The sequence below is a fragment of the Lynx rufus genome, unplaced genomic scaffold (genome assembly GCF_022079265.1).
Source record: "Lynx rufus isolate CCGP_SWC_20201006 ecotype Redwood Valley unplaced genomic scaffold, mLynRuf1.p SCAF_7, whole genome shotgun sequence".
Taxonomy (NCBI): Eukaryota; Metazoa; Chordata; class Mammalia; order Carnivora; family Felidae; genus Lynx; species Lynx rufus.
Genome location: NW_025814889.1, coordinates 76,203,790 through 76,220,534, shown reverse-complemented (window position 1 = coordinate 76,220,534; position 16,745 = coordinate 76,203,790). Strand labels below are relative to the sequence as shown.

The following is a 16,745-nucleotide window of genomic DNA, read 5'->3' as shown; positions in this document are numbered from 1 at the left end:
AAAGACCTTGAATAAAATTTGTATTTATGGTTGGAGGAGGAGGCCCCTCCCCCACTGACTGCCAATCCTTTCTCTCCCAACCCTTTCAAGCATGTAGGGGCCTCTCTCGACACTGGCCCAGCCTCAGCAACCTCTTTCTTCCTGCACCATTATGGGATGGGAGGTGCAGGGAAGGGGTACGGAAAATGAGATGAGGGAATCATCTTTTGCCCAATAATCATGCCCTGGTGTGCCCTGTGCCTTCCATTTTCACAACTTATTCCTATATATCACAGTCCTGGCCTATCCTAGTCAATAAGAGGTCCTTTGCAGCTGCACACCTCCAGGGTCTCCAAACATCCTCACTTTTGCCCCTTTTCCAAACTTCTGGCCCTGGAGTCCCTTGTGAGCAAGAAATTTCCCCCAGAGGTGCCAAACCCTAAAGAAGGATGAAGCCACTGGCTTTTTTCATGGACCCTGACCCCTCACAGAGAGGGATCTATCAAAGCTTGGGTCCCCTCTTGGTCACTCGGAATGACAGAAACAGTCACCTTTCACAGGAGGGCGCCCAGCATTTAATCTGCATTTTAGTTGTGTTAATTTGCATCACCAACTTCAAATCCCTTCCTCAAACATTTGCTACGTGGGGACCAGCTTCTTTGGGTTTCCATCAAAACACAGACTTTTAGGAAGGGAAAAGAGGCAGAGATGCTGGGGCTGGACAAGGTCTGGGACCAGGGCAGGGGTGGTGCTGGGCTGGGCTGGCAGGGCAGGACAAGTGAGCCGATAGCTGCTTTCTGACTCTTTCTCCCCAGCAGGTTCTCTACTCTTCAGTCCTAAGGAGAGATGGCATTCGTGGGGTCCCACATGTAGAGACTAAGAGGAAGCCAAATACAGAAACCTCCCTTCAACCAGCCCTCATACACACACACACACACACAAAGACAACACACAATCCACAATCCCACTCACCCAGGAACACACCAGACCAGGGTCCCATGGCCCGACCGCACTTGCCAGCATACTGTCACAATGCACAGACCCAGAGCATACCACTCTGTTGGAAAAACCGCCCCGCCCCCGCATCTTCCCCACAGTTGATATGTCACATTGGAGTCCGAACACGGACCTGGGTGTCTCTCCGCAGCGCGCCATTTACATTTCTCTCTCGATCTGTCAACCTGTCTCAGCCCTTGTCTCTCTCTCTCTATCTCTGTCTCTCCCCTCTCCCCCTCCTGGGCCTGTCAGTTAGTCTCTTTTCGAAGCTTTGTCTCTGTCTCTGCGTCTCTAGCTGGCTTTCTGTCTCTTTGATGTCTCTGTCGCTCCTTCTCTGCTTTCCTGTCGGTTTCCTGCTCGCTCCCCCAGACTGATCTGTTTTCTCTCTCTCTCCCTCACCCTCTGCTCTGCTCTGCCCTCCCCCCACCCCCACCCACCAACACTGGGGGTCGAGGGTGGAGGTGGCTGGAAATTTGCCTTTTCCAGTTCAGGCCAACGTGTACTCATTGAACCCTTTACCAAATGTTATTGGGTCACGGGCACTGAGGGGCGTGGGGTGGCGAATTTCTTTTATTCACCCTTCTTGTATGTTTGTGGGCTTTTCTTTTCTTTTGGTGGAAGGCGCTTTTTAGCTCTGGAATCCACCTCTGTCTTTTTTTCTGCGTGTATCTAGACCCCTTTTTTATCCCATATCTATTTCTGGCTTCCTCTGGAATCCAGGAATACCGAACTCTGGGTGCGGTGAAAGTAAGGATAGGGTGGGGGCAGCGAACCCCTGCAGAATCCGCTCAGAACCAGGCAGGCACCGAGAAGCTGGGGGGACGCGGGTGGGGGCCTTTGCCTGCCCCGCCCCCGCGCTTCCCACTCTGGGCGCCAGGGGTCGCTCCGCCCCGGGCCGCTTATAGAGGCTCCCGCCGCGCAGCGGCTCACACCACCCGCACTGCCGCCCCGGGAGGGAGGGGAGGAAGGTTAGGGACGCAGAGAGGGAGAGCTCTAGCTGGGGAGAAACGCGGGGCCAGGTTCTAGCAGGGTCTGGGGCCGTGGCTGGGGTAGAGAGGCGCGTCAGTGCTCTCCAAGAACCAGAGCGCAAACCTCCACGGAGGTCGCGTCCGGTGGGCGCCACCCGCAGCGCAGAGCCCGGGACGTCCAGAGAGCGGAGAGTGGTCCCCTGCTCCGGCCAGGAGCGATCCGTCTGGGTAGCCGGGGACCTAGGCGCCGCCATCCTTGAGAAGGCAGCTGTCCGGAAAGCAGGCATCCTAGATCTGTAAGAAACCAGCCGTCCGAGAAGCCGCTGATTTCAGGCGCCCGGGGACGTTAGGCTGCACAGGAGGGTAATAGAGGACCGCGGGTTTTGAACCGTCGGGAGGCCCCTGGCCCAACTTACGGGGCGGGTGGGGGGGGAACCTCCGCCTTGACGGAAGGTTTGGGGAACGGCACCGCTGAGGCGGGAGCCCGCAGGGGCGGGGGGGCCGGGCGCAGCCGTCGGGGAGGTCCCGACCCAAGCCCGAGCCCGGCCACCGCCTCCGGGGCCCGCGGAGAGCCCCGGGCCTCCGCCGCCATTGCGCCAAAGAGTGAGGAGGATCTGCTGGCCCTGGCCGCGTCGCGGCTGAGCCGCCGCAAGCGGGTGGCGGGCGCGGCCGTCGGGGTGGCCATGGTGCTGCTGCTGCTGGTGGCCATTCCGCTGCTGGTGCACAGCTCCCGCGGGCCGGCGCACTATGAGATGCTGGGTCGCTGCCGCATGGTGTGCGACCCACACGGGCCTCGAGGCCCTGGACCCGACGGCGCGCCCTCCTCCGTGCCCCCCTTCCCTCCCGGCGCCAAGGGAGAGGTGGGCAGGCGCGGGAAGGCAGGTCTGCGAGGGCCACCGGGACCCCCAGGTCCCAGAGGGCCTCCAGGAGAGCCGGGCAGGCCAGGTCCACCAGGTCCTCCCGGCCCAGGCCCTGGCGGGGTGGCGCCCCCTGCCGGCTACGTGCCTCGCATTGCCTTCTACGCGGGTCTGCGGCGGCCACACGAAGGTTATGAGGTGCTGCGCTTCGACGACGTGGTGACCAACGTGGGAAACGCTTACGAGGCGGCCAGCGGCAAGTTCACCTGCCCCATGCCAGGTGTCTACTTCTTCGCTTACCATGTGCTCATGCGCGGCGGTGACGGCACCAGCATGTGGGCCGACCTGATGAAGAATGGACAGGTGAGATGCCCCCACCCCAGGCCCAGAGGCGACAGGGTAGCTTTCTAGATCTCCCTGCACTCATTACATTGGAGGGCTGCATTCGAACCCCTCTCCCAACAACGTCATTGAGTCTAGAAACGCAGGGCTGCCAAGAACTTATGAATCCTTTCATCTAGCCAAAGAGGAATTAGCAGCCAAAGAAAGGAAATGACCTGCCCAGGGTCTCAACGAGCATTAGGAATGGTGTCAGAATCAGAACTCGGGACACAAAGCTTAATGTCTCTACAGCTGCTATTTCACACTCTAACTATATAGGCAACCCTACACCAAACTTGTTTAGTGTCTTTCCCTGCCAGTTATCCTGTCTTTGGTCACCCTCTCTCCTGAGACAGGTCTTCTGGCTTTTGGGTTTCTCAGCCTCACCATGGTCGAGTTACCTGGAGTCTGGCTCCTTCAAATTAGAATGGAATCCGGATCTCTGGCCATGGGCTGTCAGCAGCTGTTCTCATGTGGGGGCATTTAGCTTGGATTTTTGAGTAGAACATAAAAAAGAACGCATTTGCCCAGGGCCTGGGACCAATTCTACAGCTGGCCTTACCCTAATACTAATACTGAGTCAGTAGGCAGAGGTGGAAATGATGTGGCAGCTCAGGGGCCAGCCAGGCGGCATGACAGAAGGGATTTGGAGGGGGAAAGAGGCAAAGGGCAGATCAAGCAGAAGCTTTGGCCCCGGGCCTGGTTCTGTAGGCCCCACATCTTCCCTGGCAACCTTTGGCCTCCAGGTTCTGCTACTCCCTGCCCCTGTGGTCAGAGTCGGGGTCACTGCCACCTTGGCTTGGGAGAATAGCTCCAAGGACTCAGCTGGAGGGCCGGGACACACACAGAGGGAATGAGAAGCCGCAGGGGTGGGGGTTGGGGAGGTGCCTGGGCCCCACAAATCGCAGGAGGTAAGACTGGGGCTGAGCGGTGACCTCCGAATGCCCCGCACCATGGGGTGGCGTTGACCGTGGTGCATCAGGCCTGCTGGTCTTGGTGTCTGAACCCAGGTCCTGCTACGGCTTCCGGCTGCCGCACCCTCCAGCTCCAGGACTAGCAGGCACTGCATTGGGGTCTCCTCCCAGTAGGGTCACCCCAGGAACCCAAGAAAAGAGAGTGTGTATGTGTGTCTGTATGGGAGTGCGGGCTGTATGTGTGTAAGGGAGTGAGAGCGTGTGTGCGTGATGTGAGATTCTGTGGGTGCAGGGTGCCAAGGTGTGAAAATAGAGCAGCGTCTATGTGCATGTGGCACTGAGTAGGTGTGTGTGGTCTATGCAGGGTGTCGGTGAGCAGTTGGAGGGGGCAAGTGTCTATCTAGAGTGTGCCGGTTTCTGAGGGAGCGGGGGCCCGCGGCTCCCACTCTGTATTCTGCGGCGCGGGCGCTGCGGCCCTGGGGACGGTAAATAGTGATTAGAATAATGATGAATAATTAATGAGTTAATAACCAGCCCCCGCGGGACGGGAAGAGGGGGGCTGGGGAAGGGGCTGGGCGCCGGAGGCGACCAGCAGCGAGGCCAGAGGGAAGGAGGGGTTACCTGTTGGGGCAGAAGGTGACCCCCCATGTCATGGCGCCGGTGGGGGCCAGAAGGGGAAAGGGCACCCAGAGGCGAGAATGCATCATTGCACCTTCCCATGGCCCGCACCCTTGCTTGCATACATACAGACACACCTGTGCCCTATCACTGAGGGGAGGGAATCCAAGTTTAGGAGGTCAGAGCAGGTTCAGAATGTTAGAAATTATCCTACAGCCTAATTTTATTGTTTAAATAATAGCAAACCCTATATAGCGCTATCTAGGTGCTAAGTACTATTCTAACACACTTCACACGTAGTAACTCACTTAATCCTAATAACCTTATGAGGTAGGCTCTATTATTACCTCCCATCTTATAATTCACGTTGACGACCAGAGCAGGCGTGAAATTTGGCCGAGTCGCACAGCTGGTAAATGGCAGTGCCTGGGAAGCTCAGCGATCTCCTGCCTCCTCCTTGTCCTCCCCATCCCCTGCAGCCTGCTACCCTCGCGCCGCCTTCACAGGCCCAGCTGCGCCTACTCCGCCCGACGCTTCTCTCCACCCTCAACTCCGCACGGGGCGTGAGTGGGTTGTTCTGTTCTCCCCCGCTAGGTCCGGGCCAGCGCCATTGCTCAGGACGCGGACCAGAACTACGACTACGCCAGCAACAGCGTCATCCTGCACCTGGATGTGGGCGACGAAGTCTTCATCAAGCTGGACGGCGGGAAGGTGCACGGCGGTAACACCAACAAGTACAGCACCTTCTCTGGCTTCATCATCTACCCGGATTGAGCAGGGCCCCATCCCCCGCGCCCCCGCTCGCCCTTCGCCTCCGCTCCCCTCCTCACCCACCTTCAGCCGGTCCCACCCAAGGCGCCATCCTATCCTTCGAGAGCCTGGCGGTGGGGCAGACCCTCCCGCTCCCGGAGGCGGCCGTGCTGGGCGGACTCTTGGCGCTCCGGGGACGCTCCGAGGTCTAAGTGGCCGGGGAGAGGAGGAAGCCGGGCTAAGGAGGAGCAGAGCGGCTCGGGAAGGGACCGCCGGCTTCGGAGTGCGCGCCTGTCAAAGCTGATCCGAGAGGGGCGGAGGTCGGGCCCTCTCTTCTGCTAGGAGCTGGGGAACAGCTTCACCACCCGGAGCTGCAAGCAGAAAGGAAGCCCCGGCATTTGGTGGTGGTGGTGTGTGTGCGGGGATGGAGAGCAGAAACAGGAGCCCATCTAGGTGGGAGGACAGGAAACGTTTGGAGGGGTCAGGCTCGTCCTCTGTCACAACTTTCTCTCCTTCCCTCATCCCCATTTTCAGGCTCCAGGCACCGGTCTTGGCAGCCTTCCTGTGAACTGGAGGAAGGAGTGAATTCTTTCCTAGCATTTAAAACTCATTCTGTACAGTCCCCATTTCATCCCCATTCCACCTAGGCCCTGGGGCTACAGCTGCTGTTGCCTCTTCCAATAAAGCAAAGTTGGAGAATGTGTGTGCCTCTTAACTTGGTGCACAGTGTGGGGAAAAATGGCTGACCCTTTCCCTCACTCCTTTCAAGGACTCTCGCCCTACCACTCTCTGCCAGAGGTAAAGGTTTACTTATTCCTGGCAAGGTCTGTCTCTGGTGGAAAAGAGGAGGGCTGCTTCTGCTCGGATATGGGAAGGGAGGAGTATCAGCTTCAGGAGAGCTTGGAGACCTTGTACTGTAGGGAGACACCAGCCAGAATGACACTAACAAGGGAGGATTCCAGAGATATGGATCTGGTCCTTCTGCTTTCGGCCTGATGCAGGTAGACTTATAAGAGGAGCGCTAGGAGTTGGGGAGTTGCTGATGGCTCCTAGGAGTGGCATTGATCTCAAGAAGCAAAAAGAACAGGTCCCCAAAGGCCCACATTTGCCCCCCCGCTCTGGTCCCTACCACCACCACACACACACACACACACACACACACACTCATAGAGCTTGCTGAGGGGTGGGGATGGGCAGGAGCGGTCTGCCTTTAGGATAGCTCTTAGGTGAGGGAGCCTGGGGGAGCCCAGGGCCTGCCTCTAAGCTGGAGGACACTGCCACCGTGTGGGCAATTGGAAAGCAACAGTCGTAGCTGGCCTAGGTCAGCCGGGAGGGAAACAGACATTTGGACACTTTAGAAACTTTATTGAGGCGCCTGGGTGGCTCAGTTGGTTGAGCGTCTGACCCGTGGTTTTGGCTCAGGTCATGATCTCTCAGGTTTGTGGAAGGCCCCCGAGTCAGGCTCTGAGCTGAAAGCCCTGGGTCTGCTTGGGATTTTCTCTCTCTCTCTCTCCGCCCCTTCTCTGCTCTCTCTCAAAATAAGTAAATGAACATTTAAAATAAAAAAAGGGGCACCTGGGTGGCTCAGTCGGTTGAACGTCCGACTTCGGCTCAGGTCATGATCTCACAGCTCGTGAGTTCGAGCCCCGCGTCGGGTTCTGTGCTGACAGCTCAGAGCCTGGAGTCTGCTTCGGATTCTGTGTCCCTCTCTCGCTGTGCCCCTCCCTCACTCATGCTGTCTCTCTTTCTCTCAAGAATAAAACATTAAAAAAATAAAATAAAAAAAGAAACTTTATTGAAGGATAATAAATAAGGGCTAAAAGGAAGGCGCATGGCAGGACAGGATGTGGACGAATCATGATAGAGAGTCCTGTGGGGCAGCAGAACCAACTGGAATAAAACACTGGAGAGAGAGACCTTGTCACAGCCCAGCCATCCTTGAACTGTAGCCAACCCTTCCCCACTGACCACTGTAAAGAAGCAGAGGCTTCCCCGCCCCCCTGCCTTCCCTCTCCCCACACCACCCTACTTTCCACAGGCTTGCTGTGCAGGCACAGCTTGGCTGTGAATGGGAGGCTCACCAGGGCATCCTGCCATTCAAGTAATGTGGCCACAGGGTTGGTGCAGACCCGGGTGGGGCCTGAGGGTGGGGCTCGGCTGGTGTAGAAGGCACATTCATCATCCAGGCGGGCCTCGTGGAAGCAGTGGATGGCAGTCAAACATGCTTTGAGGCGCTGCCTCAGAGCCAGGGTTCGAGGGGCCAGGTTGCTGGGGCCTGAGGGCCGAGGGCCACAGAGACTTGAGGGCAGGCTCTAAACTCCCGTCATATCCAGCGCTTCCCCACTCCCCCACCAAGGGCCAAGAGCAGCACACAGCTCGAGGCGCAACTCTTCCCTTCTTCCCAAAAGAGCACCAGGCTGGGGCAGGGTAGGTGGGGAAATGCAAGCAATGGGACCAGCTGGTGCAAGGTGGGGGCCCGCTCCCAGTAAGAGATGAGGACCTCCTTTGTTCACAAGCCCTTCCAGCCAACTCCTTACCTGCCTGGCCTGTTGGGGGCCTCAGTGACCGGAGTGAGTGAATAGGGGGGCTGGCACAGAGTGGGCGTTGGGAGGAGAAGATCAGGTTGGTGGTGGCTGGCGCCCACGGACTGCAGCAGGGCCGTGGGCTGGACTCTGGACTTCTAGGTTCCAGGAAGCAGGCCTCTGATGCCCCAGGCTCTATCCTAGGGGAGGGCTCTAGGAGTCCAGTCTGCCCGTGGGAGTCTGCCTGAAGGGGTCCAGGCTCTACTGGAGGGCAGGGCTCTGATACCTCAGGCTGTTCCTGGACAGGGGATTCTGGTATCCCAGGCTCCCTGCTATGGCTGGACTCTGGGGGCCCTGGCTCTGTTGCAGGGCAGGGCTGAGCTATCTCCAGCTTTGTTCCTGGGCAGGGCTGTGGTTCCCCACACTCCTCTGGGAGGCAGGGCTTTGGTAGCCCAGGGTTCTGTAACAGTCTGGGAGGGTGTAAGTCCCCTGAATTCTTCTCTGGGGCATTGAGAGTTCTAGACATCTCAGCCAGCAGGGGCTGAAGTTCAACCATATCCAGAGAGGAGCCTCCATTCAGGGGGACACACTTGCCCCCTGTGAGCCCTTCTACCTCCTGTCGCAACAGCTGCTGCAGGATACTGATGCGCTGTGAGTGGGAGAAGAGTACCCAGGGTGATGTCAGTGTGTGGGTTCAAGTCTCCACCCACACTGTCCTGTTCCCATACTTCCCTCTCCTGCATCCCCTTCCCTGCTGTGTCATGGCCAATCAGGCATCAAAGCTATTGCCCACAGACCCACCTGCATCTTCAGCTCCTGGAGCTTGGGGGTTGTGCCAGGGTGGGGTCCATGAGGAGCTGCCACGGCGGGTTTCCCAGGACCCTCATGCAAACTCACGCAGCTCTCCTGGTCAAATAACCGGATTGCAATCTGCTCCTGCCACAGGGGAGGAGAGGGGCTGTGTGAGGAAGCCAGGCTGGGGCAGGAAGACCAGGTTCCACAAAGGGGTCCACAAAGAAGGAATCAGGTTAGTTGAGAGGCCCTAAACAGAGATTAGGAGGGGCAGCAGAGGAGCAGGGAGAGTTGGAGAGGTGGTAGCTTTTCCAGAGAGCCCACGTGCCTGAAACTGCTGGGCTCAGGCCAACAGGACACAGAGCAGGATCTCAGCATGGAAAGCCTTCAGATACTTACCCAGGGCAGGGCAGGGTCTTCAGGGCAAGACTGAGGGGAGAGGCCACTCAAACACTGGGCCTGAGACAGAAGTGAGACATCATAGCTCTCTCTGTACCCATCCATTCCCTTCCTCCCCTGCCCTGGCCTATGCCAGCTACCCGCCCCCACTCTCTCCGCTCTCCCTTACCTGCTGAACTCTGGGGGCCGACAGGATGGGTGTGAACTGGGTTTTGGGGCGAACGGCAAGACGCCGCAAAACTGAATACGAGGTCTGGGGAGAGAGGAGAATGGTTAAGCAGGAACAAAACCTAGACTGAGCAGGGATCCCAGCCAGGTTGTTCTGCCCTCGCCCAGCCCCCAGGAGTTGTGGATACAAACTGGAGCTGAGGTGTGAGGCGAGGGTACACGCTGAGCCTGTCCAAAGGGTGATGGATGGGCGATGGAAGGTGGCACCACACGGCCAGGGGAGGGTATCAGGTGGGAGGCACGGCCATCCTGTGGGGAGGAATGAGGTGGAAGAGGGATCACTCCCCCTTTGCATTCCTATGTCTTCTCATTACAGCAGCCAGTACTATTCTATTAAGACCTAATCAAATCCTGTCTCTCCCTTGTTCATCACCCCTCTCCATGGCTTTCCACTCAATCCAAGCAAAAGCCAAGGCCTCACACTGGTTTATAAATCCTTACCCGATGGGATCTTGCCATCACCCTAACCTCACTTCCTGTCATCCTCCTTACTCTGCTTCTGCCTGGCTGGAGTCCTCTTAAACACACGAGGCACCTTCCCTCTTCAGGGCCTTTGCATCTGTGGTTCTTCTGGCCTGGAACATCCTTCTCCCAGATATGTGCATGGTTCACTCCCCCAGCTCCTTTCGGTCTTCACTAAAATTTCATCTTCTCAATGTGATTGCCCAGACCAATCTATTTGAAATTGCCATACCCTCCTCCCCTACATCCACAACCCTTCAGTGCCTGCTTTTTTTTTTTTTTTTTTTTAACCTTATCACCACCGCCTGACATGTTACATATTTTACATATGGGTCTATTTTTTGTCTCCCCCTTCTAGAATATAAACTTATTGACTACTGTGTATCCAGAACCTAGAGTACTGTGGAGTGAATGAATGTCAGGTCTGTCTCATTCTCAGCACTGATCTGATGGTGTTACAAATATATACCAGACTGTGACCTCTCAGCCCCAAGCTCCTGACACCTGGTAAACAGAGGCTAGTCCCCCTCTGGAGAGGCCTTGGGCCCACGGGGCAAACACAGACTCAGCTAGCATCCCGAGGCCCACCCACAATCCTCAGGGCTGGCTGCTGCCAGAGAATTCCCCCAAACATCTCCCCCGCCTCTCCCCATCCCAGAAGGGACCCATCTCACCCTGGTGTGGGTTATCTCTCTTAATGGTACCCGCTGGGCCAGACCTAGGGGGCCCCCTCCTCCTTCATCAGAGTGAGTAACAACTTCATGTTCTCCTTCAGGGAGAGAGGGAGCTATGAGGAGACAGGAAATTTGCTGTAGTGTCTAGAACAGACACCGATGTCTCGCATAGGGTTTTGCAACCTCCAAAGAGGGTGTGCAGGTTTGGACAGCCCCCACTGTACCATCAGAGGTGGGGACGCATCTAGCACCCCCTTGGAGCCCAGCACTATCTCAGTAATCACTTATTAATCTGAACACCCTGAGTGGGCTAGGGGTGTGATGATGGCTCTTAGGGCTGAGGACAGAACAGTGAGTGGAAGGTAAATCTCATAGGACGTGGCAGAGAGAGGGCTGAAGTGGGGACCACCTCCTTTTACCCAAGGGCAACTGGGCAACCTCTAGCATATCAAGGTCCCTTCCTTTCTGGTTCCTTCTGATGTGGCCTTCCCCTCTCTCCACCACCCCCCACCCTGACCTGCTGAACTTTCTCCCGTCTTGCTCCCGATTGCACACAGCCCGTCTGCCCCTGTTTTCTCCCCATGGCCACACAAACTCACCAGGCTGAACTGAGGTCTCCAGGAGTAATCCTGAGGTCTGGCTCACTGAAGTCCTGATGACAATAAGGACAGCAGCTAGCAGTCACTGAGTACCAAGTATGAGCTGGCACTTTGCTAAGTGCTTTACAAACATCATCTCATTTAATTCTTCGCACAACCACCTCTAATGATACAAACATTATCCATATTTGACCGATTAAAAAAAAACTGAAGCTTGGTGGTTAGGGCAAGCTTACACAATTAGTAAATGCTGAATCAACCCCAAATTCCATTTATTGCCATCATCTATGCTGTAGCCACTAAGCAAAAGAGATATAGCATTTCTCATTTCTGTTCCTTCTTCCCCCACCACCCAAAAAAAAACTCGTGTCATACTAAAGCCTGGCTATGGAGGCTGAACCCTATTCCAAGGGTTCACCCTAAGCAGCCACAAGTTTCCCTCTTCCCTTCTGGGTTGGTGGGAAGTCCTAAAGCTACTGGAAGACGCTAGCTCTGAGGGACCCCTGTATCAGACATTGGATCATTCTTTTCTAAATGATCCTTTCTTCCTCACCGGCTGCTGCCACCTGTCCCTCTTCTTAGCTCCTGGAAACTGGGGTGTGCAGAAGGGTGAAAGGAACGTCCTGAAGGTGGAATCTGACCCATGGGAGAAAGAGAAAAAAACAGAGTCAGAGGTGGACCTCAAAACTTCAAGCCTCCACCAAGCCCCATCAGCCTCCACAACCCTCTGGTTCATCATGAGGTATCTTCTCTCCTAAAGCTCAGCTTTGTCCCAGGAAAGAGCTCCCAGAAGCACTGAGTATCAGCCCCTCAAGGGCACTCACCAGAGCCTCTAGCCTCTGGGGACACAAGGTCCTGCCGCGGGGTCCTGGTCCCTCCAGCCTCGAGAAGCAGGAAGCCCTGGCAGGGTCCAGTCGGTGGGTGGGAGTTCTAGGGGCTAAATATGCAGAGGCCCGGGCACCCTGAGACCACAAAAGAGGCTGTCAGCACAGGCTCAGGAGTCCGTCCTCAGTCCACACCAGCCTGATTTTCTCATATCCTGTCTTATTACCTGGCCTCTACGGATGGTGCCTCCCTGGCTCCCTCGAACCAGTACTCTCTGAGCCAGACTGGGCTGGCGCCCCAGGCGACAGCTCTTCACCCCCTCACCTGACAGGATGGTGGCCAGGGCTGCAGGGTCAGCCACAAACTCTACGGTCCCTGGAGCCTCTGCAAGAGAAGGAAAAGTGAAAAGGAACCAGAAGAAGGAAGGCTAAGGGGCCACGGACCCGAGTGTAGTTACCTAGAGGTACAAGAGGGAGCTGAAGAGACTCATATTATTGAACTCAGTTCAGCAAAATTCATAGAACTTTACTTTATGTAAGATACTATTCTAGGCACTGGAGCTCAGAGACGAATGAGAAAGCCCAGCCTCCATCCTCCAGAAGTTACCATCAAACTACAGAGAGGTAACAGACTCAAGCCAAAGTATGGACATGTTATAAAAGAAGTACTACAAAGTACGAGAACACAGAGCAATTGGTTGTGACTGAGGAAGCTGGAAAAGGCTTTAGAAGAGATGACCTTTTGCTGAAAGAAGGAGAGGGCTTCTAAGAGTAGAGAGTTTTCCAGGAGCAGGTTCCAAGACTCTTACAGTAAGCAGATCAGGGTAGTGGAAAGTTCACAAAGGCCGTTCCCCCACCTCCACACAAGGAGACTGTGTTTTCAATCCTACAACAGGTACCTGTCTGGGGAGGGGGCCTAGGCCCCACATTTTGTCCCCCAGGGCTAGGCCTCAGTTCCTCCAAGGGGTTCCGGAGCTGAGTGCTCTCCAGTGATCTTTCTGATTTCTCCGTTTGATGTGTGACTTTTGGCGTGGGGCCGGCTGAGTCGACGGGGCGTTGAATACTGAGCTTCTGCACCAGTCTCTAAGGGAGAGGGGGACAAAAAGCTGGGGTTCAGCTTCGGAGTGCATTGCTGGTATGTGCTGCCTCCTCGTAGCTACTGTCTTCACCCACCAGGCCCTTCTTACCTTTGGATCTTGGTTCTCCTGGTCCAGGACGCGGGGTTTGACTGTAGGGAGAGGCTGGCGTCTCTGAGAACGTACGGGAATCTTGCTAGGAGTAGGAGATACACCCCTGAGGAGAGGTTCCTTTGTGGCTTGGAGGGTGGTCATGACGGCTACAACTGAGATGGGGAGGAAAGGATCTGGGATCAAAGGTCAGTCAGCCAGTTCGGCGCATCAGTTCTGACATTCCTGAAGCTCCCACCTCCTCCCAAACCCATGAGCCCTGAAGACCGATGCTTCCAAGGCCACTGTTCTGGGTGCCACCTCCAGACATCCCGAGCCTACTCTTTCACCCCAGGACCCGGAGCTGCCTCTCCTCCCTATGAGCCCCGCAGTCCCCATTCCGTCCAAGATCTCCATGCCGCACCTACCTCGGAACCACTCTGGCTCACTCACACTGCCTCCGCTTTTTCCTGACTCTGGCTTCTACGGCGCTCCTTCCCCAGTTTGTAAAATACGCCGAGCGCCTGATTGGCTCTTCTGCGCTCCCGCGGAGGCGCGTGACACTTGGCTGAGCAGTCCAATCCACAGGCTTCGGAGGCGGGGCCAGAAGAAGGACTAGCTGTCGAGCCGCTTTCTGGCCTGGAAAAAAGCTGACCCGACTCAGTCAGCCAATCCGAGAGCGGAGCGCAGGATGGGAGGCGGGATAAGAGAAAGGAGGAGGGCGTTCTGAGGCCGGGGAAGGCGTGGCACTCCAAGTCGGGGCCGCAACGGGCACTGCGAACTCTCGCGATATCTCGGGACTGCTGTGACAAGTACGGTTCTCGGGGCTTTGCGGGAGGGGCGGTCCGTCCGGAAAGAGGCTAACGGTGTAGGAGGCTGGCCCGACCCCCCAGAGGCCACTCTGACCGAGAGCAGCGTTAACGTTTGGGGACGCAGTTCCAGACACGTATAGGAAACATCTGCGCGTTGTATCTGGGATGGGAAAGCGCTTCCAAACCGACAGAGAAGGCTGGATGGAATAGAACGGAGCCTAACAACAATAAAAATTAAAATAAACCATCTTTTCCTCGCAGGAGCCTCACGACCCGGCGAGGTGTGGTCTCCATTTCACAGATAAGAGATAAGACTCAAACAGTGTCACTGGAACCCATTCAACACAACAGGCCTGGAGGACTGGGAGAGGGGTGTCACCGGCCTGTTAACAGCAGGCAGGGGTGTGAAACAGAGAACCAAGAATACGCTGGTGAGAATGGAGTGGTGACCTCTAATGGAAGACGGGGAAATGGGCGATGGTTTCAAGTGTGCAGGACTCTTCTCCCTGACTACAGTGGTTTCTGTTACTCAAGCCAGGAACCAGGAGTTATTTTTGGACTCCTTTCCTTACTCTTACAATCTCTTGCTCACTCTTACTATTTTTCATATCTTTGCAATTCATTTTTCTTCTTCATCGCCACCACCCTAATCCACCCTAATCTCACCTAAAGGATTGCAAGAGTCTCATACCCTCCATTCTCTCTTGCTCTCCACTTTCATGCATTCACCACACAGCAGCTAGAGCCATCTTTCAAAATTGCAATTCTGGTCACGTTATCACTGTGCCTTGACCGTTCCTCATTCACAGTCCCCATCTTGTACCACTCTCCCCCTTGTTCTCTGCTTTCCAACTTCCCAACTTCATTGCCTCTTTCAGTTCTTCAAACTAGTCATGTTCCTTCTAGTCTCCCTGTCTGCAATGCCTTTTTTGCTTCCACTTGGCCTATTTGTGCCTCCAAATTGATATTCACTGTTACTTCCGTATAGAGGCCTTCCTCGAACCCCTCTATTCACAATCCACCCTCATTCTAAAAAGATTCCCTGGCTATGTGCTCTCAGAGAACAGCGTTTGTTTCCTCAGAGCATGCATCTTAGTTGGTAATTGATTTTTCATCAGTATGAACATACTCTATTGTGTTTATTAAACTTGGTCCCCTGCTAGACCACCATGAGGGTGGTGACCTTTTATTTTTGGTTTACCATCATATTTTCAATGCCTTGCATTGTGCCTGGCTTGTAAAGTGCTCAATATTTGTTGAATGAGTCAACGGATGGATGAATAATTGATCAAATGAATGCATGGAGTGACAGGGAAGACCTCTAAGAAGTAATATTTGAATTTCCTCTTGAAAAAGAGAGAAGGCAGGACACCTGGCTGGCTCAGTGGGTAGACCATGCAACTCTTGATCTTGGGGTTGTGAGTTCGAACCCCATGTTGAGTGTGGAGATTACTTACAAATAAAATTTTAAAAAACTAAAAAATAAAAGAAGTCTATCCTAGGCACTCGGAACAGTACCTGCAAAGGAAAAAATAAAACATGAAAGAATATGGTGTGTTCAGAGAATGGCGAGCTCTTAGGGGTAGATGGAATGTAGGAACAGAAAATAAAACTAGAAAGGTAGTCTGAGTTGAGGGAAAGAGAAGGTCACCTTATTCCACTGGCAGGCACTGTGAATGTGCCAGATTCTAACCACAAGATCCGCAGGGATGGCTGCTAACAAGCATCGTGCACCTACCATGCGTAAAGCCCTTTTTCGGGTGTTTGGGAAACAGGGAGGAATAAGGCTGAAGTTTGGAAGATGGGGAGGCACCAGGATGGAGGCTGGCTGCATAGTGGCTTTACGTGATTTTAAGGTAGTCAGCACAGCGCAGGTGTTGCCCTCGGCTTCACAAACCTGGACATGGGACAGATTGTCAGGCCACCCAGAGTAGATCTAGAGACTGACTCACACTAATCAAATTCATAAGAGAAACTGAGTGATTTATCAAGAGGGTATACCTTCCAATGACCAAAATATTATGCCTGCTCGTCAGGGCATCGCCTTCACAGACTCAAAGTACAAGGGAGACTGATTTTTATATCAGAGAAGTCTTTAAAAGAGCCGATGTCCAGAATATCTGCCAAGCCTGTCAGAGCATCCAACCTGTTTTCTACACAGCGGCCAGAGTGACCTGCTTCTGTTTGCCTTTGCTGGACAGTGTGCACGGGAAGGTACAAGCCACCTCTCTGGTTTTGTTCTATCCCTCCCCACCCCTTATTCCCTATCTGCTTTCTTAGTCCTCTGCCCCATAAACACTAATTGATCTTGGGGTTGTGAGTTCAAACCCCATGTTGAGTGTGGAGATTACTTAAAAATAAAATTAAAAAAAACTAAATGTTGCTTTAACTCTAATGTGCTTGGTAGAATTTTTTTTTTCAATTTTAGTAAATGTGCTGCCAAAGAGAGCCCTTAACAGAAGTTCTTAACTGTGAATGTGTGCTTATAAAACATGTACAGTTGGGGGTGCCTGGGTGGCTCAGTTGGTTGAGCGTCCGACTTCGGCTCAGGTCATGGTCTCGCAGTTCGTGAGTTCGAGCCCCGCTTCAGGCTCTGTGCTAACAAACAGCTCAGAGCCTGGAGCCTGCTTCGGATTCTGTGTGTGTCTCTCTCTCTCCCCCTCCCCTGCTCATGCTCTGCCTCTGTCTCTCAAGGATGAATAAATGTTAAAAAAAGAAACATGTACAGTTGTATATTAGTTTCCTGTTGCTGCTGTAACAAATTGCTGCAAATTTAGTGGCTTAAAACAATACCCATTTGTTCT

The 16,745-nt window shown here is 54.5% G+C and overlaps 2 protein-coding genes across 2 annotated transcripts; one reads left to right on the top strand and one right to left on the bottom strand.

Annotated features, from left to right (window-relative positions):
* Window positions 1–2,626: 2,626 nt before the first annotated feature.
* C1QL4 (complement C1q like 4) lies at window positions 2,627–5,487 on the top strand. Its single transcript, XM_047064930.1, has 2 exons — window positions 2,627–3,163; window positions 5,308–5,487. The coding sequence occupies exons 1-2, from the start codon at window positions 2,627–2,629 to the stop codon at window positions 5,485–5,487; spliced, it is 717 nt and encodes a 238-aa protein (XP_046920886.1).
* A 1,749-nt stretch (window positions 5,488–7,236) lies between these two features.
* Window positions 7,237–13,635, bottom strand: TROAP (trophinin associated protein). The gene is made up of 15 exons (XM_047066688.1): window positions 13,558–13,635; window positions 13,151–13,305; window positions 12,863–13,046; window positions 12,191–12,348; window positions 11,964–12,101; window positions 11,693–11,775; window positions 11,140–11,192; window positions 10,541–10,653; window positions 9,537–9,653; window positions 9,346–9,429; window positions 9,177–9,236; window positions 8,787–8,921; window positions 8,001–8,634; window positions 7,545–7,738; window positions 7,237–7,366 (listed from the first exon to the last, which is right to left on the bottom strand). The coding sequence occupies exons 2-15, from the start codon at window positions 13,292–13,294 to the stop codon at window positions 7,319–7,321; spliced, it is 2,145 nt and encodes a 714-aa protein (XP_046922644.1). The 5' UTR covers window positions 13,295–13,305; window positions 13,558–13,635; the 3' UTR covers window positions 7,237–7,318.
* Between the last annotated feature and the right edge of the window lie 3,110 nt (window positions 13,636–16,745).